The sequence below is a fragment of the Camelina sativa genome, chromosome 18 (genome assembly GCF_030686135.1).
Source record: "Camelina sativa cultivar CO46 ecotype springtype chromosome 18, ASM3068613v1".
Classification (NCBI taxonomy): Eukaryota; Viridiplantae; Streptophyta; class Magnoliopsida; order Brassicales; family Brassicaceae; genus Camelina; species Camelina sativa.
Genome location: NC_141897.1, coordinates 19,095,907 through 19,116,045, shown reverse-complemented (window position 1 = coordinate 19,116,045; position 20,139 = coordinate 19,095,907). Strand labels below are relative to the sequence as shown.

At 38.6% G+C, this 20,139-nt stretch overlaps 8 protein-coding genes across 16 annotated transcripts; 3 read left to right on the top strand and 5 right to left on the bottom strand.

Moving 5' to 3' along the window:
- Nucleotides 1-1,875: 1,875 nt before the first annotated feature.
- On the top strand, nucleotides 1,876-2,983 carry LOC104761928 (methylesterase 18-like). Its single transcript, XM_010485107.3, has 2 exons — nucleotides 1,876-2,535; nucleotides 2,626-2,983. Exons 1-2 carry the CDS (start codon nucleotides 2,002-2,004, stop codon nucleotides 2,905-2,907), a joined length of 816 nt encoding a protein of 271 aa, XP_010483409.2. The 5' UTR covers nucleotides 1,876-2,001; the 3' UTR covers nucleotides 2,908-2,983.
- LOC104761927 (putative inactive receptor kinase At5g58300) lies at nucleotides 2,942-6,312 on the bottom strand. 7 transcript variants are annotated; one of them, XM_010485101.3, is made up of 4 exons: nucleotides 5,922-6,312; nucleotides 5,741-5,807; nucleotides 3,881-5,309; nucleotides 2,942-3,794 (listed from the first exon to the last, which is right to left on the bottom strand). In XM_010485101.3, exons 3-4 carry the CDS (start codon nucleotides 5,205-5,207, stop codon nucleotides 3,151-3,153), a joined length of 1,971 nt encoding a protein of 656 aa, XP_010483403.2. In that variant the 5' UTR covers nucleotides 5,208-5,309; nucleotides 5,741-5,807; nucleotides 5,922-6,312; the 3' UTR covers nucleotides 2,942-3,150. The 7 variants fall into 7 exon arrangements, with proteins under 7 accessions (XP_010483403.2, XP_010483402.2, XP_010483406.2 ...); XM_010485100.3 differs by having other exon boundaries at nucleotides 5,741-5,811; nucleotides 5,922-6,311; XM_010485104.3 differs by having other exon boundaries at nucleotides 3,881-5,221; nucleotides 5,741-5,811; nucleotides 5,922-6,311.
- A 509-nt stretch (nucleotides 6,313-6,821) lies between these two features.
- On the bottom strand, nucleotides 6,822-9,129 carry LOC104761926 (26S proteasome regulatory subunit 6B homolog). Its single transcript, XM_010485098.3, has 6 exons — nucleotides 8,532-9,129; nucleotides 8,190-8,420; nucleotides 7,941-8,099; nucleotides 7,667-7,819; nucleotides 7,444-7,527; nucleotides 6,822-7,063 (listed from the first exon to the last, which is right to left on the bottom strand). The coding sequence occupies exons 1-6, from the start codon at nucleotides 8,994-8,996 to the stop codon at nucleotides 6,929-6,931; spliced, it is 1,227 nt and encodes a 408-aa protein (XP_010483400.1). The 5' UTR covers nucleotides 8,997-9,129; the 3' UTR covers nucleotides 6,822-6,928.
- Nucleotides 9,130-9,384: 255 nt separating this feature from the next.
- On the bottom strand, nucleotides 9,385-11,014 carry LOC104761925 (putative B3 domain-containing protein At5g58280). Of its 2 annotated transcripts, none has more exons than XM_087498025.1 (7): nucleotides 10,921-11,014; nucleotides 10,781-10,843; nucleotides 10,591-10,689; nucleotides 10,441-10,505; nucleotides 10,181-10,340; nucleotides 9,864-10,070; nucleotides 9,385-9,772 (listed from the first exon to the last, which is right to left on the bottom strand). In XM_087498025.1, exons 1-7 carry the CDS (start codon nucleotides 10,975-10,977, stop codon nucleotides 9,596-9,598), a joined length of 828 nt encoding a protein of 275 aa, XP_087354151.1. In that variant the 5' UTR covers nucleotides 10,978-11,014; the 3' UTR covers nucleotides 9,385-9,595. The 2 variants fall into 2 exon arrangements, with proteins under 2 accessions (XP_087354151.1, XP_087354152.1); XM_087498026.1 differs by having other exon boundaries at nucleotides 10,591-10,686.
- An 85-nt stretch (nucleotides 11,015-11,099) lies between these two features.
- On the bottom strand, nucleotides 11,100-16,754 carry LOC104761924 (ABC transporter B family member 25, mitochondrial). 2 transcript variants are annotated; one of them, XM_010485096.2, is made up of 18 exons: nucleotides 15,586-16,754; nucleotides 15,436-15,497; nucleotides 15,302-15,345; nucleotides 15,096-15,198; nucleotides 14,816-14,923; nucleotides 14,547-14,630; nucleotides 14,419-14,479; nucleotides 14,035-14,180; nucleotides 13,814-13,930; nucleotides 13,560-13,645; nucleotides 12,950-13,038; nucleotides 12,799-12,854; nucleotides 12,637-12,717; nucleotides 12,341-12,406; nucleotides 12,168-12,260; nucleotides 11,757-11,821; nucleotides 11,506-11,641; nucleotides 11,100-11,403 (listed from the first exon to the last, which is right to left on the bottom strand). In XM_010485096.2, exons 1-18 carry the CDS (start codon nucleotides 16,226-16,228, stop codon nucleotides 11,263-11,265), a joined length of 2,181 nt encoding a protein of 726 aa, XP_010483398.2. In that variant the 5' UTR covers nucleotides 16,229-16,754; the 3' UTR covers nucleotides 11,100-11,262. The 2 variants fall into 2 exon arrangements, with proteins under 2 accessions (XP_010483398.2, XP_087354150.1); XM_087498024.1 differs by having other exon boundaries at nucleotides 14,816-14,907; nucleotides 15,586-16,365.
- On the top strand, nucleotides 16,500-17,527 carry LOC104761923 (NAD(P)H-quinone oxidoreductase subunit N, chloroplastic). Its single transcript, XM_010485095.3, has 4 exons — nucleotides 16,500-16,880; nucleotides 16,965-17,081; nucleotides 17,163-17,248; nucleotides 17,327-17,527. The coding sequence occupies exons 1-4, from the start codon at nucleotides 16,512-16,514 to the stop codon at nucleotides 17,382-17,384; spliced, it is 630 nt and encodes a 209-aa protein (XP_010483397.1). The 5' UTR covers nucleotides 16,500-16,511; the 3' UTR covers nucleotides 17,385-17,527.
- Nucleotides 17,528-17,946: 419 nt separating this feature from the next.
- LOC104761922 (protein YCF54, chloroplastic) lies at nucleotides 17,947-18,994 on the bottom strand. Its single transcript, XM_010485093.3, has 3 exons — nucleotides 18,646-18,994; nucleotides 18,335-18,567; nucleotides 17,947-18,242 (listed from the first exon to the last, which is right to left on the bottom strand). Exons 1-3 carry the CDS (start codon nucleotides 18,847-18,849, stop codon nucleotides 18,050-18,052), a joined length of 630 nt encoding a protein of 209 aa, XP_010483395.1. The 5' UTR covers nucleotides 18,850-18,994; the 3' UTR covers nucleotides 17,947-18,049.
- A 26-nt stretch (nucleotides 18,995-19,020) lies between these two features.
- Nucleotides 19,021-20,116, top strand: LOC104761921 (bifunctional bis(5'-adenosyl)-triphosphatase/adenylylsulfatase FHIT). Its single transcript, XM_087498027.1, has 5 exons — nucleotides 19,021-19,148; nucleotides 19,233-19,344; nucleotides 19,441-19,589; nucleotides 19,692-19,790; nucleotides 19,865-20,116. Exons 1-5 carry the CDS (start codon nucleotides 19,089-19,091, stop codon nucleotides 19,982-19,984), a joined length of 540 nt encoding a protein of 179 aa, XP_087354153.1. The 5' UTR covers nucleotides 19,021-19,088; the 3' UTR covers nucleotides 19,985-20,116.
- Nucleotides 20,117-20,139: the final 23 nt, after the last annotated feature.

Sequence of the window (20,139 nt, the reverse complement as noted above, 5' to 3'; positions counted from 1 at the left end):
TATATTTTGTGTTAGAAAGAAAAGAATTAGTTAGAAGTTGAATTGATTTATTTCAATTTCACTATTTATTTTTTTATGTAATTTTTGAAAACTATAAATCTAAAAAAAAAAAATATATAGCGTAGAAAAGAAGAAGTGTCAGTGGTGGTGGACTCATGAGTTGAAGGAGTGAATCTCAATTCAAAACAGAAAACATGTAAACATTTTTCTAAAATCTATACTAATAAAAACTAGAAACTATAAGATGTTTAAGGCGTCCACCTAAGCTTTAAAACCACCAAAATTGATTAGCCACCTCACTAATTAACATTTTTAAAATTTCCAAAATTTTCAATATTAAGAATAATTTTAAACAACCTATCACGATTTGACATGTCATTCATTAACATTTTTAAATTTCCAAAATTTTTTAGAAAAAGTAAAATTTTAACTTTATGGAAATAAAAGAACTGTGTACAATATCCCACATCGGCTAGAAATTTTTTAGACAATAGTTCAGAACCAATATAAATAAGATTAATATGCTACCAACAATGAGTGAGCAGGAAAACTTGATTTATCAGGCGTCTAAGTTAAAAGTTTTATATTCGGTTTGATTCAGTAATTATTTCATCAAATTAAAACTTTAAAAAGTTTCAAAAAAATATATTATAAAATTTAAAATTTTTAAAAGTTTAAATATTATAAATATTGAAACTTTTAAAAGTTCTTAGCTTTTAAAAAGTTTTTAAATATTATAATTTTTGAATTTTAAAAGTTTAAAATATTATAAATATTGAAACTTTTTAAAAGGTTCAAATTTTATATTTCGAAACCTCTTAAAAGTTTAAAATATTGTAAATATTGATGTAAAACATAAATTATTTTATTTATCTACGTTTGTGCTTTTTATTTCTTATGAGCTATAAAACATATTTTTGTGTATGATTTTATAGATGAGTTGATATTCTTTCATTAATTTTTTATCTTATTTTTTATTTTTGTGAGAAAAGAAATGATTTTGTTCTTGGGGTTTGATGGGTTAACAAGTTGTGTGGTAGTCTAAAAAAAAAAGGTTTTTCGGTGGAAGAATGTGAAGAAGTTGACAAGGAAGAAGATGACAAGGAAGAAGAAGGAAAAGTGTATAACGAAGAACCAGATGGTAAATGTAACGATGACAATTACCACAAAATTTGACAATGAAAATGACAAGAAAGAATATGAAGAATAAGAAAACATTGAGTTCAAAACACGAAACATAGGTGGTAGCGATCAATTAATTTTGAAAATGAGTTAAATTCAAGATGATAAAATTGTTTCGTTTTTCTGGTGGTCAAAGAAATGGTTTAGGATATGTGAGGTCATAAGTTTGATTCGCCTCGCCTGGACGTCGAGTTAAATTCATGATTTTTTTATTTGATTTGATTTTATAACACAATTGATTTTTATATTTTAAAAAATTGTGTATCTGAAATTTATTTTTTTCCCTTAATACTAACTTAAATTTTTTTATAAGATAATATCTTATTACCGTCATCAATCATATATAATTTTCATCAAAATATATCAAATAAACCCACACTACTGAAAAATTGTGTATCTGAAATTTATTTTTTTCCCGTAATACTAATTTAAAATTTTTTATAAGATAATATTTTATTACCGTCATCAATCATATATAATTTTCATCAAAATATATCAAATAAACCCACGCGTAGCGTGGATTCTAAACCTAGTAAATAAATAAAAGTTGTAAGAACATAAAAAGTGAAAAATATACATATGTTGCCTCTCTTGATTTGGGCCCTCTTGTGCCTTGGCATAGAAGATGTGTTTGGGCCTCCAGAGAGCTGAGTTAAGGACAATATTTTTAGATGAGACGTTGGAGAAGAATGTAATCTTTGTGAGTTTGGGCGAGCTTGCCTTCTACATCGTTCATGTAAAGAACATGATGATGAACACATTACAGCCATACACAAATATCACACTAACTACAAAAAGATAGTGTAAGGAATGTGATGTATGAGAAGCAAAATAAAGATGAGTGAGCATGAGCATCATTTTGTGTTTGTGCATGGTGCAGGGCATGGAGGATGGTGTTGGTACAAGCTTGCCAATTCACTGAGGGAGAATGGACATAAGGCCACCTGCATCGACCTCAAGGGCGCTGGGATCAACCAAACTGATCCAAACACTGTCACCTCTTTGGATGACTATGACGAGCCTCTCTATGCCTTCCTTTCCCAACTTCCCATCGATCAAAAGGTCATTCTTGTGAGCCATAGTGTTGGAGGAGGGAGCATGACGGCTGCCATGTGCCTCTTTCCTTCCAAAGTTTCTTTGGCTGTTTACGTCGCAGCAGCCATGGTCAAACCTGGTGCTTTGATTCCCGACAGTCTCAAAAATGTAATGAAGGTATGTTCGGGATTGATAGAGAAGGAAGCTGAGAAGATATGGGACTTTACTTTTGGAAATGGACCCCAAAACATCCCAACAAGCATCATGATGAAACCTGAGTACGTTAGGGACAAGTTTTACAACGAGAGCCCCATGGAGGTTTGTCCTGATCTATACCCTTTATAATCATCTCTGCCTCAAAAACTTTTCAGAGAATCTTACTTAGTTCATCCATTCATGTATGATCAGGATTACACACTGGCCACCACGCTTCTGCGTCCAGCCCCTGTCATGGCATTCGTATGCATAATGGGAATTCCAGAAGCTCCAGAGACTGAAAAAATCCCAAGGGTGTACGTGAAGACAGGCAAGGACCATTTGTTCCAACCACATCTCCAAGACTTAATGTTGGCCCTGTGGCCTCCTTCTCAGACCTTCCTTCTTCAAGAAAGTGATCACTCTGCGTTTTTCTCCCAACCTCGAGAACTCAATCAATTCCTCCTTCAAGCAGCCTCCTCTCTCTCTTCTTAATTCCTCTTTTGTATCTCTCTGGAACTTCTCAAACTTTTTGATAAAAACTTGCATAAAACTTGACCATATTCATATAGATCATGAGACACAGAGCAAGGAGCCTACAATATTTGCTATGTAAATGTCACACGCGCCTCCAACTACGGTATCACTAATCAGGTGAGTGATATCCAAACAATCAACAGAAAAAGCCTAAAAAGGCATACAAACTCAAAAGCATTGATAAAACGGAAATGAGAAATCTCAAGGGGTGATTTGAACTTGAACGTTGGAATCCTTGGGTTTGCTATTGTCATCTGAAGATGGCCGGGTAGTCTCAGAGTCTGAAACTCGTATCTCTTCAATCATTCTAACAACATCATCCATGGTTGGTCGTACATCAGGCATTTGAGCCACACATGCCATAGCAATCTGCAGCATCTGTACCATTTCTTCTTCAATGTTCTGGAACCTCATCAGCTCAACATCAAAGACCTCGCTTGTCCATTCCTCTCTCACCACTGACTGTACCCACCTGGGGAGATCAACCATGTCATCTCGGCTTGGTGACTGTATTGGAGACTTCCCAGTCAACATCTCGAGTATAAGTACACCGAAACTGTAAACATCGGTTTTATGCGTGTGTTTCCTTGTTTCTATTACTTCTGGTGCGCGGTAGCCTGCACCTCTCATTGGAGCAATGGGCACAGCCATCAGAGGAGTCAGTCCAAAATCAGAAATGCATGCATCGGTCTCTTGCTTCATAATCACATTTGAGGACTTTATGTTTCCATGACTGAACTTTGGACCTCCAACTGCATGGAGATGAGCTATACCTTTTGCAGCTGATAGAGTGATTTTTATTCTGGAGTCCCAGTCAAGAGGCACTTTCTCGCTTCCCCTGTTACCTGTCATGGCATCGAAATCAACATATTCTTAAGTAACCAAAGAGTTAAATATAGACTATTAAACGAAGATAGGGAAGAAGACTAACCGTGGAGGAGTGATGACAAGTTACCAGCAGGGTAATAATCATAAACCATGAGCTTCTCATCTTTGGAGTAATAATATGCACGGAGGGGCACCACGCTAGGATGGTTCCCAACCCGACTGATAATCTCCATCTGTTGTTCAAACTCCCTCTTTCCAGCTGCCACTTCCTTCAACCTTTTTACCACAACAGTTGTGGATTCCTCTAAGACAGCCTTGTATGCTGTCCCATAGCTACCCTTTCCTAGTACTTCCGCTGATGCCCTCAATAAATCCTCCAGATCAAAGTTATAGGAGCAGCCATTAAAGAACACCAGCTTATTCTTTTCGGGTTCTTGCACCCCACTTCCAAATTCTTGCTTTGCTTTCTCAGTCAAAGTCTTTGCTTTTACGATGCTGTCTTCACTCTTGTCCTTTTTCTTGATACAGCAACACAAGATAATCACAGTGACTAACAGCAGCAGGGCAGCCCCTCCAGCTGCTATAAGAATGATAGTGGTTACATGTAGTTTCCTTTTCGAACCTTCTTTGTGAGGAAACGGGGGCATTGGAGGCGAGGAGATGGACGGGGTAAGAGAAGGAGGGCGAGAGGGAGCGGTACAGGGTTGCAGAGGAAGTCCACATAACAATGTGTTTCCAGAAAATGATGAACTGGGAAACCCACCAAGTCCAGATGGTATTGAACCATTTAGATGATTGTTGCTCAAGTTTAAACGTCTCAGGCTTACAGTATCAAGACTAGGTATTGGTCCAGAAAGTTTGTTATTTTGGAGGCTCAACCCTGTCAATTGCTTCAGCTTTTGGAAAGTTTCAGGTATCTTCCCGGTGAAAGAGTTAAATGAGAGATCTAGGATATTGAGCTGTGGGGACACAAAGGGAGGAACCTCACCGGAGAAGTTGTTATGTTGGAGATAGATGTAATCTAGTGAAGGGAGAGAGTGAATGTCAGGAGGAAGGTTACCACTGAGGAGGTTTGATCTCAAACTGAGAATCTTGAGTGATTCTAGTTTACCAAGTGTGTTTGGAGGGATTGGTCCCAAGAGCCCAATTCCAGGGAGACGGAGGGCAAGAACACGTGTACCATCAGAGGTGCAGGTGACGCCAACCCATGATTTGCATATTTGGTTAGTGGAATTCCAGTTGAGCCTTCTAAGATGAGGAACAGAAGCAGCAAAAGCAAGAAGAGCCTGCCTATCCGAGTTCAAGTCCGCAGTAGCAGTTGTGACAAACAAGAAAGAGACAAGACAAGCAGACAAGAACTCCTTTGAGAGTCTCAAGGTAAATACTGGACCAACATAAAACTGGAAATAGAGCTGCAGCATCATCAGCATGACTTCCTAGCCTCCTGCTTCAAAAGAAAAGGAGAAGATGACTTCCACCACACAAACCAGTATTGCATCACCCAAGAAAGCTAATCAGGTATCTCTAAGGAGCTGGCCAAGCAAGGTAGACGAGAAAATTTCAAGATTGGATCACAACATTGAAAGTTGATAACTAATATTCGGTTCTAAAAGCATATCAGTTATAAAAAAACAACAGATGAGAAGAAGAAAACAAATAAAGATACTAGTTAGATCTTCAAGAAAAAGTATGTCATTGCCTATCTTTATCTTTATCATTGAGAGATTAAACAATCCAAGAGGCTAAGATAAGAGATTGAAGCATCTAGCAAAAAAAAAAAAAGAAAGCAAAGGAATAAAGCTAAAGAGCCAAACTTTAACACAAAATTACTTTGATGTGCAAAGAAAAGCAGACTCCTTTTGTCAAAAGATATGTCACTAGAGAAAGAAGCAGAGGTCAGGCCATCATGTGGACAATGTCACTAAGTAAATAAAGATGAGTTTTTTGGAGTATCTGATTTTACCAGAGTTGTTGAACAAACAAATTGGAACTGATGCACCACGTCACTATACTGTATGTAACTTTCCTACCTACCTAGCCGGAGAAAATGGCGATTTTAAGTATAATTCCCAACAACGAGACAGACAATTACGGAAAGTTCAAAAGAAAAAAACCCAAAAGAAGAAAAAGAAAGAGAGACGAACCTGAGAGTAAAGAGGCAAGCTAGCAAAGTAAGAAAATTGCGGGCATTGAAGAACTCAGCAAGAGGAGGATGATATGATACAGGTGGAGCACTCACACCTCTGTATTCTACTGTTTTGAGCGGACCATAAGACAAGACAATCTTGAAAATGGTGAAAGAATAGAAAGAAGAAAAAGCAATGTGTGTGGGGGAGTGGGGACTAGTGGAAGAGACGGAGAAGAAGAAAGACGAAAGAAGAAAAAGGAAGGCGGAAGATATGAAGAGAGGGTGTGTGGTGAGTTAAACAAAAAAGTAGCGTACTTGTTAAGTGTAAGACAGACTTCAAAAGGAGTCTTAAAGAACAAATCATTTTAGTGTGTTAATACCGCAACAAACGCAAGTGCGGAGACCCAGTGAGATTGACCAAGCTTAAGATTCTTTATAGATAGCAAAATGACAAATACGTTAAAACAAAAACCATCTTGTTCGGTTGTTCCCAAAAAAATTGCCTAATTTTTATTTGCAGAGTAATAATCAATTTGGATATGGTAATAGTTCTTACCTGTTCAACCACTCCAGCTATACTATTCTCTCTTGATTTGCGGATACTATGTAAAAGTAAATCTGGTCATCTCATCATCTACCAACTCCTAAACAAGATCCAACACATTTGGGCATTATTGATGTGTGAACCTTCCTACATTGAGTCGTGCAGCGTGGTCCTTCTGATATCAACCATTTCTATATTTATCACTATTTTTTCTTCCTTTTAATCATACCAAGACATAATTATTACTATCTGCTTTCTCTTGTTCCATGCTCTGTCAATTCTAAGGACACCATCTCCCGTTTTACTTATACATTTAGAACATTAAGAAGCTGACAGACTAAACATAACCCATGTGAACTAAAGTTCCACAAATTAGAGATGCAACTTAGTTCATAATTAACTGCAAATTTGATTCCATGTCTATAAATAACATTCAAAACACACTGGAATTTTAACAACAACCATAATCTGCTATCTCTTCACTTATAAAACTCGAAGTCCGTGTCTGGCTTCTTAACATTTGCGCGGTACCCCTTCTCGAAATCCTTGGGTAGTATCACATATCTGTTCTTTCGTACCGCATGCATACCCGCTTCCTGGCAGATTGCTGCTATCTGCATTGTTCAACAAAAAAACGAAATTGTGTGTTATTTAGTATCTATCATCATAAGGACTATTATGCAATGCTTTTAGGATCAATTTCAATGTAAATTACCACAAGGTTAAGATAATCAAACCATATTACTGCCTAACCACAATAGTAAGGATCGATCATGCAATCCTATTAGGATTACCAACAATTCAATTCAGGACAATGATGTACAAACAACTCATCTAACATCCATACATAATGCTTAAAACAGTATTATTAGGAGTACGCTCAAGTGCACATGTTCAAGAACATCATTAGGTCGTAAACCAGATAATGGAGCATGTATCATGATAAAATTATACTCTAGAGGGAAGCATATAATAGTAAGCAAAATAAACTAACCTCAGCAGCGCTAATTTTATCAGGCCGTGAAACATAGTCTTCCAAGTCAACCTCATCGCTGAGATTCATTTTGGAGGTGCATACCTACACAAAGGAAAAACCAGTCAGTAAGACATAAACTAAGACATAGCCAAAACTTTATTTATAAAAAAAAAGACATCTGGTTTCAGTTCTCTTTAACTAGTTATGTTATTATGTAAGTGCTGTAGTAAAATTAACTTGCCTGGAAAACAAGCCTTTTTTGACGTCTATCAGGAAGGGGGAACTCAATCTTACGATCGAGTCTCCCAGGACGTAAGAGGGCAGGATCTAGAGTGTCTGCCCTGTTGGTTGCCATGATGACCTTGACATTCACGGTCTGGTCAAATCCATCCATCTACATAATTCAACACAACAAGTTAAGGACACACCTCAAATCCATTATTCTACAGTATAACATCTGAATTAAAACATCCTAGGAGAATATCAAAATACACTTATTAGTTTCCTGTTCTCACCTGATTAAGAAGTTCCATTAGAATACGCTGAACTTCCCTATCCGCTCCTGTTTGAGCATCAAACCTAGCTGTAGCAATTGCATCTACCTCATCAATAAAGATGATAGCTGGAGCATTCTCCTTGGCAAGACGGAAGACATCACGAACCATACGAGGTCCCTGCAATTAAAAAATGCAGTTAAACACCAAACAGAACCGCCTCAATAACAGAGGACCTCAAACATTCAAGAAAGGTATAATTTTTAATACCTCGCCGAGGTACTTTTGCACAAACTCGGAACCAACAACCCTAATGAAGGCAGCGGTTGTGTGATTGGCAACAGCCTTAGCCAACATAGTCTTCCCAGTACCAGGAGGTCCATAGAGCAAAACACCGCGTGGTGGGTCAATACCAATCTGTTTGTAAAGCTCGTGGTGGGTAAGAGGCAATTCAACAGCTTCACGAATTTCCTGTTTCTGAATATCGCATCCTCCAATATCCTACACAAAATCACAAAGCACCACATAAGAATTAATGATTGTTTCAAAAAAAAAAACCCTAACTTTAATTTAGAAAACAGGGTAAAGATTTGAAAAAGGAGGAAACTTTACATTGTAGGAGACGTCAGGCTTCTCAGATTGGCTGAGAAGGGAGATGCTAGAGTCAGCCTCAGGGGGCAATACATCAACAAGGGCGTTGGAGTGACGGTGAAGAGCGACGGAAGCAGAAGGCTTGAGAAGCTCTCTGTTAATTGTGCTGAGAATTCTGACATAGTAATTGGAGCCAGTAGTAGATCCGACGATGCCGTTGTTCTGATCTACCATCTCCATGAACTGACCAATCACGAGGGGCACGGATTGAATACGTTTGACCTCCTCTTGAGCCCGTAACAGCTCTCGTTTGAGATTCTTTTGCTCGTCTTTTACATACTCCTCTTGGATATCCGTGAACTCCAGTTGACGTTCAAGCGATTTCAGGCGGCCATAGAGATCTTCTTCGTCCGCGGTTGACAGATCCATCAAGGCCGGAGATGCTTTAGGGTCAAGAACCATCGTCTCAACAGCAGCAGAAGCCATTCTCGGAGAGATCTTTGGAGTAGAGAAAAAGAAAAGTGAGATTGCGACGAAAATAATAAAGACAATCGTGAACCGACTCTACCAAAACCTCTAATAATGGCCTCTTTAAAAAAGGAAAATATTTTAAATGGGCTTTTCACAAACTAAGGCCCAATTGTTTATATTTCGTTTACTTTTTCCATTTTAATTTGTTAATCCTTAAACTCCAACTAATTTAACTTTCCTGTTTTGGCTCCTCAAAGCGAGAGAGGAAATAAAGGTGTGTTACAATTAATAAATTACTTACAGGGAAGCGTAATATTTGGAAAACTGGAGTTATCTAGAAACACGCTACTAGCCAAGTTTCACTTGATGACCGAGTTGGTCTAAATGGTATTAGCTCATCGCCTAGTAACCAAAACTGAGAGAAAACAGTTTCCATTTAGAAACCAAAGCTGATCTCATCAGACATACATTACTTCAGTTCTACTTTCACATCGAAAAACCAAAGCTTACAGAGGTTGATAAGCTTAAAATATGACATAAAGTATATTAGCCCACACAAAACCAAAATGCGCATAAGGCCAATATATGGGGAATGTAGACAAAACAAGGCTCTCTTATGCTTTCCTCTTACTTAGTAACCTTGCTGATGATCTCTTAGTGGCTCTTGAGATGTATCCCTCATCACCTGAGTCTTCAACATCCTTATCTTCTTCTTCTTCACTTTGCTTTGCTCTGCCTGTCTTTCCTGCGCTTGTTAGATGAGCGTTTTCATTTCCTCTAAACACGTAGGTCTGCAATAAGCACACACATTTATCAACAACTTATGAGAATGTCAACTAACATTCCAACCACATGACTCATTGTTCAACACTCATACAGTACCTTGAACCTATTTGGTTCAACCAATTCGAAGAGTAGAGCATCACCATCATCCAGTTTATGATCAAGCGCAAACTTTTTCCAGCCACCACTGAGCCCACTTCTTTTCCCAATGTAAACTGCTTCATACTCTTCGCCTTCTGCATCCTCTAGTACTACATCTATAGTTTCCTCAGAAAAATTATCCACACAGAATCTTGAAGGAAGCCCCTTCAGAAATTGCAAGCAAAAAAACCCCATTTAGGCCAAAAAGGTCTAACACGCAAATCCTAGAAGAACACACACACACACACACGCACAAGTGTAGTGAAGGAACGTACCAGCCAAAAGCAACTGTAAACATGGGAGCGAACCATATATTTCACAAAGGAAGGGTGTGGAGAATCAAGGCAGCTCTGGAACTCCTCTGCAGCGTTGAGTGCTCCAACCTTTTCTTCGTAAGAAGCAAACTTGCATTCATCTTCAGGGCGTGCAATGTAGCTGATAAAGTTTCATTTTTTAAAGAAATTGGATTAGATTAAAGCAGAGGTTTTTACGGCAAAAAAAAAAAAAAAAAATTGTGCAAAGTAAGCATTTTCACTTAGCCCATGACGAGTTACGCCGCGATCTCCTCAGATTCAAAGTAGGACCAGTGTCTACATCAACCTAAAAAGAGAGATGGAATTAAAGGTCATTGCTTTTTTTAAAAATCGACTACAAACAAAATCACAGAGAAAGCTGGGGAAGTTACATCATCTCGGTAAGAAGTAATCAGAGTGGGAACACGAGAAGAGCGTCTTGGTTCAGCAGTAGCAATGAGGGCTTTCTCGATGGGTCTAGGATTACGCTGCTGAGTAAAGCGACATGTGAGGCAAAAGCTGTGAAATTGGACAAATGGGAAGGAAGAAGAAATGGAGAAAAACAAAAACAAAAAACGAGACCTGAAGCGTCTTCTTGGGAATCTGAGTTAGTAGTGCCTTAGAAATCTGGGAAATTCCTAACTCCTGTGATTCGATTGTCAAAAACAAAGTCAAAAACACGAATCAGAGAAGATCAAACGAGGTAACGATGAAGGAGAAACCTGAAATCTCTTGTGATTCTCTTGAAGGCGGAGCTTGCGAGCTTCCTCATAGGCCATGGTGGTGGTGTCGTCGACTGCAGGTTTTATTTTTCCAAGTTCCAAGAAGGAGAACTAAAATGGCGCTTCGTTTTGAAATTCGAAATTATTGAATTAGGGAATTATTTGTTTACTTTAATTAATTCCATAAAAACTTGTGTTAATTAATCATTCACCATAATTATTTAATAATAATCCCTTTGTTCTGTGTTCGATTCTTTGGGAAACTATCTACTATATGACCATACAAAAATCGATGAGATAAATATCAATTTTACACATTTGCTCTTCTCTGGGATAATGATTCTACTCCAATTTGATAGCTGCATCAAGCATATCCACACTGCTGTTTTGTTGTGTCCATAGCTGAGCGTATCTTCCTGCCTTTCCCACCAGCACATCGTGGGGGCCTTGTTCCACCACCTTCCCGTTTTCCAATACTACGATCTGCTCATATACCAACAAGTTTCAGTAATGCAAACAACATAAACATACATTGTTTCTTTGTCTTATGAGATAAGCTGAGGACTCTATATATATACTACAAACCTCGTCACACTGCATTGCTGTTGTCAGCCTGTGGGCAATGAAGATGGATGTCCTGTTTGTCGCCAGTGCCTTGAGTGCGTTCAGTATCTCTGCCTCTGTGGTGCTGTCCAGCGCACTCGTTGCCTCATCACACAGCCTGTGCCATTTTAACACCGACCATCTCAAACCTCATATCAAATTTGTAATATATGTAAAGAGTTTAAAGACTAAACTCCTACTTAATCACATACACAAAGTGGATGATTACTTACAGAATCGCAGGAGATTTCAGGAATGCCCGAGCAAGTGCCACTCTTTGTTTCTCTCCACCACTCAACTGCCCACAACATCAACCCATGGTTATCATCACGACCAGTAAAACCCCATAAACATATGACTCTACTCAAACTCTTCACAATTATATGGAAAACCTCTATCAGCTAGTATTTTCTTTCTCATGCTTGTTACAGTTCTGCGAAACTAGTTTATCGAATCATATTGAACTTCGACTTGCAAGTCTTATAGCATGTTATACTTCAATGATAAACCATTGAAAAAATTATGACGGGGGAATAACTCGTCATAACTCTATGACTCTATCATGCAAACTTCGACTTGCCACTGGAATCATAAGACATACTGATCTACCGAAAACATTCCAAATATAACATCAAAACACTGACCTTGAGCCCCCTTTCCCCAACTATCGTTGAATATTTATCAGGGAAATTACTGATCGTTTCATGAATTGCGGCACGACGAGCAGCCTCATACACCTGGAATGAAATACGTGATAGATCAGGATCATTGATATTAAACATGACGCCTGCACCAAATATAATAATTTAGCCAGTACCTCTTCTTCTGTAGCTGAAAGACGTCCATAATGTATGTTGTGAAATATTGTATCATTAAAGAGAACCTGCAGTGCAATAGAGGTTAAACTTGAAGTGTTCTACATATATAGAAAGAACAATAATGATAATACAGAAGAAACGTGGAAATACAATCTAATGTCTTGTATGAACAGAAAGGTTCCAATGAGAAGAAAGGGGAGAAAGCAATGAATGCAGGTCATAGTGTTGTATATAAATAAAAGCTTACAATGAGAAGTACAGAAAGATAGAGAAGATATACTAAATGCCAACTTACAGTGTCTTGCGGCACAACTCCTATGGAGCTTCGGAGGCTATCTAGTCTTACTTCCTTTATATCTTGCCCGTCAATCCTTACCTGTTAACCAATATGAAAGTGATGTTATCTAGACAAGCTTTTCTTCAGTGAATTACTTTTGTTGCAAAAACAAATGCTTACATTTCCGGAATCTGTGTCGAAGAATCTGAATAACATTCTAAGAATTGTTGACTTGCCTATCATTGAACAAAGCATAAGATTTACAACAGTATAACAGATTAATAAACGTTAACTTAGATGCTTGTTTAAACAGATAAGATTTAGTAATTACCGCTCCCGCTAGTACCAACAATTGCCACACTTTTTCCTGCCGGTACGACGAAGGAAATTCCATCTAAAATTTTCCTCTCTGGAAGGTAACTGTAATTGTAGAAAAAAAAAGAATGATGATGTGGCAATAGACATAAGTTTATTAATTCCTATTGTCTTCAACCACAACATAATGTTGATATCCAAATCATGCAATATATCCTATAATTTGCCACTTTGATAAGCTGTACAAGTCTTATTTGTGTAAGTTGTTCCTGTATCAGTTCGCGTTATTGGTCATGTGTGTCTGACTGTTTGGTAACTAGCAATCTAGCATACTCTATTATATATGATTGCTGCCTATAGATGACAGCTGAGGAAAAGCTAACTTTCTAGAGTCGGTCAATCCTGGGCACACAGGATAAATAGAGCTAGTAGTATATTAGGTTGTTACTGGTTGTCAGGATTGGTTCATAAGGAAGTACTTATATTAATAAAGACTTCACACCTATCATCACAAATAATTTTGAGTTTCTAGTACTCATATTAATCTTAACAAACTTTCAGGGCTGAATATAGAATGGCATTTACAAGTAGTATAATAGTAGTGTTCCACTAAAATCAACACCTACCTGAAGTGTACATTTTCAAACTCAATGCTTCCACCTTTCAGAACAAGAGGCTTTGCGTCATGTATATTTGTGATGTCAGATTTCTCCTGAAGCAGTAAGAAATACCAAATAATCAAATATTACATCCCAGGAATCCATACTAAAAAGCATTCATTTAAATATCACTCCTAGATTGAAGCATTAGCATAAAAAAAGGTGTTTAAGAGCTTAACCAAAAGTAGAGTTTAAGTAACAAATATAACATCCTTATATACCTCTAGCAACTGGAACATTGATTTCATGTCCACAAGACTCTGGATGGTTTCACGGTAAACACTACCCAAAAAGTTAAGAGGAAGAGACAACTGAAAGAGAAGTCCATTCACCATAACCTGCATCACCCAAACATACAAAAGCATATCAGAAACAGCTTGCAAGAAAAGTGCAGAGAAACATAAAATACCAACAAAGAGTAAAAAACAAAGGATGCACTGACCAAGTCACCGACAGTCATCTGGCCATTCATGATACCCTGAGAGCACAACACCATTGCTGTTGACAGAGCTGTACTAAATATGATACTTTGTCCAAAGTTTAAAAAAGCAAGACTTCTTTGAGTTTGTAATGCAGCATCTTCATATTCTGGTATAAGCAGTAAACCATTAGACGATAAATCAAGGTAAATGGAGTAAGCAATTATATATAATGATGCACAATATATCTGCATCCTTCCTAGCTAGAGAACGTCTAAATAAAATAATAAAACAGTCATCAGCGCATCTTCTCATCTGAATTTGTTTCTTGTTGCTAGTATTTTTGCTAAATGTAAGATATTTAGATAATTTTGTTTTCCATGCTAACAACTGGTAGAGTTACTTACTTTTCAGGAACTGGTCATACTTTTCAGCCTCATAACCTTCATTGTTAAAATATTTAACAGTCTGAAATAAAACAGAATTTCTGTCAAAACTGCAATTTCAAGCAAAAAGAAAATAATTGAAATTTTACCTCATAATTTATCAGAGAATCAATGGCCCTTGTGCTAGCATCATTATCAGCTTTGTTCATAGCCTTTCTAAACTTGGTTCGCCACTGAATAAAATAACAAAACGTCAACAAAGCATGCAAAGAGTTGATACAATTAAGATAAGAGAAGCTTCGTAGTGAGTTCAAGAATACTGTAAGTTATAACAGTCGGTGCTGGACTATCATGATGAAAACGTAAGTATTGCATCATAGTTGGCATTGAAAAGAGTATACCAAAGAATAGACAGTACCTGTGTCACAGCTAACGTGAATATGATATATGATCCAACAGAAAGAGAAGTAATCCAGGCAAAAGCAGCTCCGAACTTGTATGCTAGTATACCTGATACCATAGATATCTGGAAGATACATATTAATTACGTCGAGTGTTTTCAGAGACGAAGGATTATTAAACCCAAACTGGAAAGAAACAGTAATGAAACTCAAAGATTGACGAGCAATTATCAATTTAGCCAAAATGAGAAAACTACATGAACATGATAAAACAACAAGCGGTCGGACAAGATTTACCTCCAAAATGGTAGGGACAACGTTGAAAACCATAGCTGAGAGGATAAAGTTTATTGCACGGCTACCACGATCAATGATTCTGTTCAAACCACCTGTTTCTCGACTGGACATAATCAACCAAGTAAGAACATTATGTTTAGATGAAACTAAGAATAGATGGAGTGAGTGAAAATTACTGACAAGAGTAAGAGAGAGGCGATGGATACCTAAGGTGGTAACGCAGGTCAAGATCATGTAAATGTGAGAACACCTACAAAAGCAACATGTGAAGATGATTGATACATATTGGAGAGTACACCATAAAATATCTACCCATAAGATGGTTAGAGCAGCAACATACCTTTCTAGAAACTGATCGAATTGTGCGGAGAGCTACCTTTGAAAACACAGCAGTACGAAGTTCTGCGAAGATAAAAGTAGTACGACCAAGACTGAAAAGTACATTCTTTTCATCTCTGTTTTTATAAATAAAAAAGCAATTGAGAGTTACCATTAAAAGCAGAAGAACCCGTCCGAGCAATTCCGTATCCAATGAGAACAGCAGCAGGAGTACCAAAAGCAGTAACAAGAGAAGGGTTTGCAGCGGCGAATGTTGTAAGAGAAGCGCCAGTTCCAGTAGCTGAACCAAGCCAATCAACAGCCAATTTGAAGAGGAAAGGGACCTGAACATTCAAGACCTTAGCACCAACGAGAAAACCCAAAGCAGCGACGACCCTAAAGCGGAATTCTGGGTTGTCTCTCATCCACAAATACCCAGCAAGCGTACGGAGAATCTTCATGTCAGCCATAGCCGACTCTGAGTCCGGTTTAGCCGGTTTGATTTCCTTAGACTTGGTGTCGGCTTGGTCGGGATTGGGAGTAGAAGTCGACAAGAGACGGCTGTTAAGCATTGAACTCCGTTGAACGAAACGAATTTGGGATGAGGATGGTGATGGTGAGGGATCGGTGAGGAAGGCATTGATAGTTGGAGTTGTTCGGATTGAGTTACGTCTGATGAAACTAGAGAAACCATTATGAAGAAGATGACCAGAGCGAAGACGGTATGAAAAAGATGGGATTTTTGGTTGAGGGTGAAGATAAGAACGACAGAGCAAGAGCCCTGGAGCCCTAACGAGCCGAGATCCTCTCGACATCCCTTCTTGTCCGAAAGTTTCACAGACTGTCTTTTTTTTTTTTTTGCTCCGGCGATGATGACTCTCCCTAATCTTACTCCCGAGCTACCGAAACATAACACGACGTTCGACGGTGTTTAATTGGGCCTAATATAAATAGAAAAGCCCATTAACTTTGAAGCCCAGTTGTGTCTATCCCCTTGTTGAGAGTCGTCGTTTCTCAACCATTCTTTCATCATCGTCGTCGTCGTTAAGCAATGGTTATTATGAGCTACTTCCACAAGACGTCATTGTTAGTAAAGAAATGGGAAGCCGTGCAGTATGTATACAACGAGTGGCACCACCGTGCTTTGAAGCCTCGCAGGTGAAGAAGATCAAAACAGTTGGTCCTTCTTTTGTGAATACTAGGAGTAATAGAAGAAGAAGCAATGGAGTGAGATGTAGCAGCATAGCTGACTACATCGGAGGTGACCTGGTGAAGCCAGACATTGGGCGTTGGCTTCAAGATGTGGAAGAGCACAAGGCAATCGCCATTTACGCTCCTCATGAGGGTGGCTACGAAGGTCGCTATCTTAACCGTCTCAAAATGCAAGGTTACTATTTTCTTGATATCTCTGCTCGAGGCCTTGGTGACCCTGAGACTACCCTCCTCAAGAACTACCCTGTTTGCCCTGTATGTCTCGTTACATAGATCTTATCCATTAATCTTGTTTCAATCAAAATTTGTGTGTGAACCATTTCTCTTCTCTTCTTCTAGGCTCACCTTGGGAAACAACCTATAGCAAGGTGGTATTATCCACCAGAAGTTGATTATAGGCTCTCTGCTCTTCCCCCTGGTGCCAAGGGTCTTGTCTTATGGGTCCTCGAAGCAAAGGTTTGAGTTTTTCTCATTTGATATATTGTCTCCCACATTGCTGCATCTCATATTTCCATTTATATCTTATCAACAACTCAGGTTCTCTCCAAGTCTGAACTCCAATTTCTTGCTTTGCTTCCCTCTCTCCGTCCTAATGTCAGAGTTATTGCTGAATGTGGCAACTGGTGAGCATATCATACCTTTCTATATGATCACATTATCTATGTTTGCACTTTGCATGACCATTACCTATCCCCCTGCAGGAGAAAGTTCGTGTGGAAGCCTCTAGCAGAAATTGCAAATCTAGCTGCACAAGAATAACTTAATGGCTTACCGTGTATAGTTTTTTCATGAATACATATCCTGCAAGTGTAGCAAACTCATCATATTTTAAATTTGAAAATTATGCTTGTTACTTTGTATTATATAGATCCTTTTATTCCCATGGAGTAGTTACTGATAAATTCTGACTCTGCTTTGTCACAAATGAAAGTACTTATACTCAGTAAGATTGATGGAACACGCTTAGATACAGAGCAATCCCAGATGTTTTGAACTCAGAACACACTAAACTGACTAGACAGAAACACGTGCAACTTTAAACAATTCCAGTCACTAGACAGTCTAGTAGACACAACTAGTTACAACTTACAACATGTTCTGCGTCCGCAAAAATCACCCGAAAGTTTCAGATCTTATGAAAAGTTCTTCAGCGAGTAGGCATATGACCTACCTGTTCCGAGACAACTAAATACCAACCTAGAGCTTATAGTTAGATTCTTGCAATTATACTCAGTGAGAAATCTACATATATGTCACCCTTAAGAGTTTGATGGAGCTTCATGTGAAATGTCAAGCAGGAAACTTTAATGTAGAAACTACATTACGAAAGATATAGACTTGATAATAAGCTCAGTAGTACAAAACTTTAAAGCACTAAGACAAAGCTGGACCGGAGACTGCAAAACAAGACAGATGGCAAAGTTCTATACTACAGATTCTTGGGTAACTTTAGGCAAGAAGGTATCCCACCATCCAGGTTCATACTTGGGGTATGGCGCCACCCAATTTTTAGGCTTATCGAACTCAAGAGTGGCAGGATTGGAGGCCAAAGCTTCATCAATAGAGGTAGCTTCAAAGGAATCATACAAAACACGATCCAACCTTAACTTCATAAACCTGCCATAACATAAAACAAAAACAACAATGCGTGTGTGAAAGCGGAACATAGTTTTGTTAAAAAAAAGAGAGTTAGGGATAAGGGTTCTAACGTGATCCAGGGGCCATTGGTGGAAACAAGAGCAACAGCAGGACGACGAAGCCTTTGAGTAATTTTGGGGTAATTGTCAAGGAACTTAGGCTCAATCACAAGCCAAAAGTCTTGCTCTAGGTCACGCTCACCGTAGTAACGAAGACGTTCAAACAACTGTTCCTGGAAGTGTTCCTCTTCATCAAGCATGAATTTGGCATTTGCAACCAAAAAGTGGTACTTGGTGCTCTCTCCCTGCAATCATCCAGAAAAACGTAAGCTGTTTGGTTTCGGTTTGATTAGTAGAGAGGAGAAGATAGAGAAAAGAGGAACCTTTTTATGAGACTGTTGTTCAGCTGAAGTAGCAGCGGTTATGAAAGAGGATGAGAAATGTGAAGGTAGAGTCAGAGACAGCGGAGAGAGATGTAGTTTCTTCGTCTGCTTGGGAAAGGAAGAGGAGACGAGAAAGGGTTTCGGACAACAGGCTGAGGCGGTAGGTGGCACCGCCACAGTCAATGCTCCGGTGACGCTCCACATTGCTGGATTGAGTTCTTCTGATCGAAGCAGAATCTGTAAAAATCTTATCTTTTTTGCCGGGCGTAATCCATTATTATCATCACTCTCTCTCTTCTCAACTCAATTTTTAATTGATTTAATAACTTCTTTGGGCTTTATGATTTCAACAGTGGTCAGTAAAGGCCCAATATCAAGCCCATAAGAAAGAAAAAGGAAAGCTGTTTAACTGTGACTTTAATGGCGACGGAGGCGGAGCTGAGATGCTGAAGCTGCAAGTTACCGGGAAGACGATCTTGTCCAGTATTCGTTGTCGGAGAAAGGCAAGTTCTTACACGATTCACCATTTTAGCTCTACTTTACAATTTAGGAGGATTTGTTGTTTTAGAGTGTTTTGATTGATGCAGATGTCAACTTGTTCGTCGTACGTATTTGGACCTTACAAAATCGATCCGCGTGAAGTGTTCTACGCAACACCTCTCTCTTACGCCATGGTTAATCTCCGTCCGCTTCTTCCGGGTCATATCCTTTTTTTTTTTTTTTTTTTTCGCTGTCTAGAACAATTTGGTTTTGATGTGTAAATTGAGTTCCTTTGTTTGACTTTAACTGCACGAGCACATGTTCTTGTCTGCCCGAGACGCCTTGTGCCGCGCTTTACTGATCTCACAGCTGATGAGACTAGTGATCTGTGGCTTACTGCTCAGAAGGTTGGCTCTAAGCTTGAGACCTTCCACAATGCATCTTCTCTCACATTAGCAATCCAAGTAACTTTACAACATCACTTTCTTTCTCTCCAAATTCAGTTATTTGTGTGTGTCCTGAATTTGAAAGGATTGGAATTGAAATAATTGCTCTAAAACCTTCAGGATGGCCCTCAGGCGGGACAGACTGTTCCCCATGTACACATTCACATCATGCCTCGTAAAGGTGGTGACTTTGAGAAGAATGATGAAGTCTATGATGCTGTAAGTTTTGCTGCATTTTGATCACATTCCCATCTTTTGTTTTATACAAATCTTATTGTGGTATCTTGTTGTAGCTTGATGAAAAGGAGAAGGAACTGAAGCAGAAGCTTGATCTAGACAAAGAACGGGTTGATAGGAGCATTCAGGAGATGGCTGACGAGGCTTCCCAATACAGATCTCTTTTTGATTGCTAGCTAGTTATCATTTATCAGTATCAAGCCAAGCTATCCAGTAGCATTAATAAGACCATTGTAATAAAGCGACTCCCAGTTTGATGTTTGGTGTCAGAGACTTGGATTCAATCTTAAAATCTCCTCGCTTTCTAATGCGACCCAATCTTTAGGGCATA

Bases quoted from the DNA above. Each gene is read 5' to 3' on its own strand.
- LOC104761923 (XM_010485095.3), top strand. From the start codon at position 16,512: ATGGGAAGCCGTGCAGTATGTATACAACGAGTGGCACCACCGTGCTTT. The intron at 16,881-16,964 runs GTATGTCTCGTT...CTCTTCTTCTAG, and splicing joins AGAACTACCCTGTTTGCCCT to GCTCACCTTGGGAAACAACC. The intron at 17,082-17,162 runs GTTTGAGTTTTT...TCAACAACTCAG, and splicing joins TATGGGTCCTCGAAGCAAAG to GTTCTCTCCAAGTCTGAACT.
- LOC104761928 (XM_010485107.3), top strand. From the start codon at position 2,002: ATGAGAAGCAAAATAAAGATGAGTGAGCATGAGCATCATTTTGTGTTT. The intron at 2,536-2,625 runs GTTTGTCCTGAT...ATGTATGATCAG, and splicing joins ACAACGAGAGCCCCATGGAG to GATTACACACTGGCCACCAC.
- LOC104761924 (XM_010485096.2), bottom strand. From the start codon at position 16,228: ATGTCGAGAGGATCTCGGCTCGTTAGGGCTCCAGGGCTCTTGCTCTGT. The intron at 14,924-15,095 runs GTAAATCTTGTC...TGTATCTTCCAG, and splicing joins TTGTCCCTACCATTTTGGAG to ATATCTATGGTATCAGGTAT. The intron at 13,039-13,559 runs GTAGGTGTTGAT...CTACAATTACAG, and splicing joins TTTGAAAATGTACACTTCAG to TTACCTTCCAGAGAGGAAAA.
- LOC104761925 (XM_087498025.1), bottom strand. From the start codon at position 10,977: ATGGCCTATGAGGAAGCTCGCAAGCTCCGCCTTCAAGAGAATCACAAG. The intron at 10,690-10,780 runs GTCTCGTTTTTT...CGCTTTACTCAG, and splicing joins TTCCCAAGAAGACGCTTCAG to CAGCGTAATCCTAGACCCAT. The intron at 10,071-10,180 runs GTACGTTCCTTC...CAATTTCTGAAG, and splicing joins TTTACAGTTGCTTTTGGCTG to GGGCTTCCTTCAAGATTCTG.
- LOC104761921 (XM_087498027.1), top strand. From the start codon at position 19,089: ATGCTGAAGCTGCAAGTTACCGGGAAGACGATCTTGTCCAGTATTCGT. The intron at 19,345-19,440 runs GTCATATCCTTT...TAACTGCACGAG, and splicing joins TCTCCGTCCGCTTCTTCCGG to CACATGTTCTTGTCTGCCCG. The intron at 19,590-19,691 runs GTAACTTTACAA...TAAAACCTTCAG, and splicing joins CTCTCACATTAGCAATCCAA to GATGGCCCTCAGGCGGGACA.
- LOC104761922 (XM_010485093.3), bottom strand. From the start codon at position 18,849: ATGTGGAGCGTCACCGGAGCATTGACTGTGGCGGTGCCACCTACCGCC. The intron at 18,568-18,645 runs GTTCCTCTTTTC...GGATGATTGCAG, and splicing joins AACAACAGTCTCATAAAAAG to GGAGAGAGCACCAAGTACCA. The intron at 18,243-18,334 runs GTTAGAACCCTT...ATGTTATGGCAG, and splicing joins ACCAATGGCCCCTGGATCAC to GTTTATGAAGTTAAGGTTGG.
- LOC104761926 (XM_010485098.3), bottom strand. From the start codon at position 8,996: ATGGCTTCTGCTGCTGTTGAGACGATGGTTCTTGACCCTAAAGCATCT. The intron at 8,421-8,531 runs GTAAAGTTTCCT...GATTTTGTGTAG, and splicing joins AGCCTGACGTCTCCTACAAT to GATATTGGAGGATGCGATAT. The intron at 8,100-8,189 runs GTATTAAAAATT...TTTTAATTGCAG, and splicing joins TGCAAAAGTACCTCGGCGAG to GGACCTCGTATGGTTCGTGA.
- LOC104761927 (XM_010485101.3), bottom strand. From the start codon at position 5,207: ATGCTGATGATGCTGCAGCTCTATTTCCAGTTTTATGTTGGTCCAGTA. The intron at 3,795-3,880 runs GTTAGTCTTCTT...ATGCCATGACAG, and splicing joins CTTGTCATCACTCCTCCACG to GTAACAGGGGAAGCGAGAAA.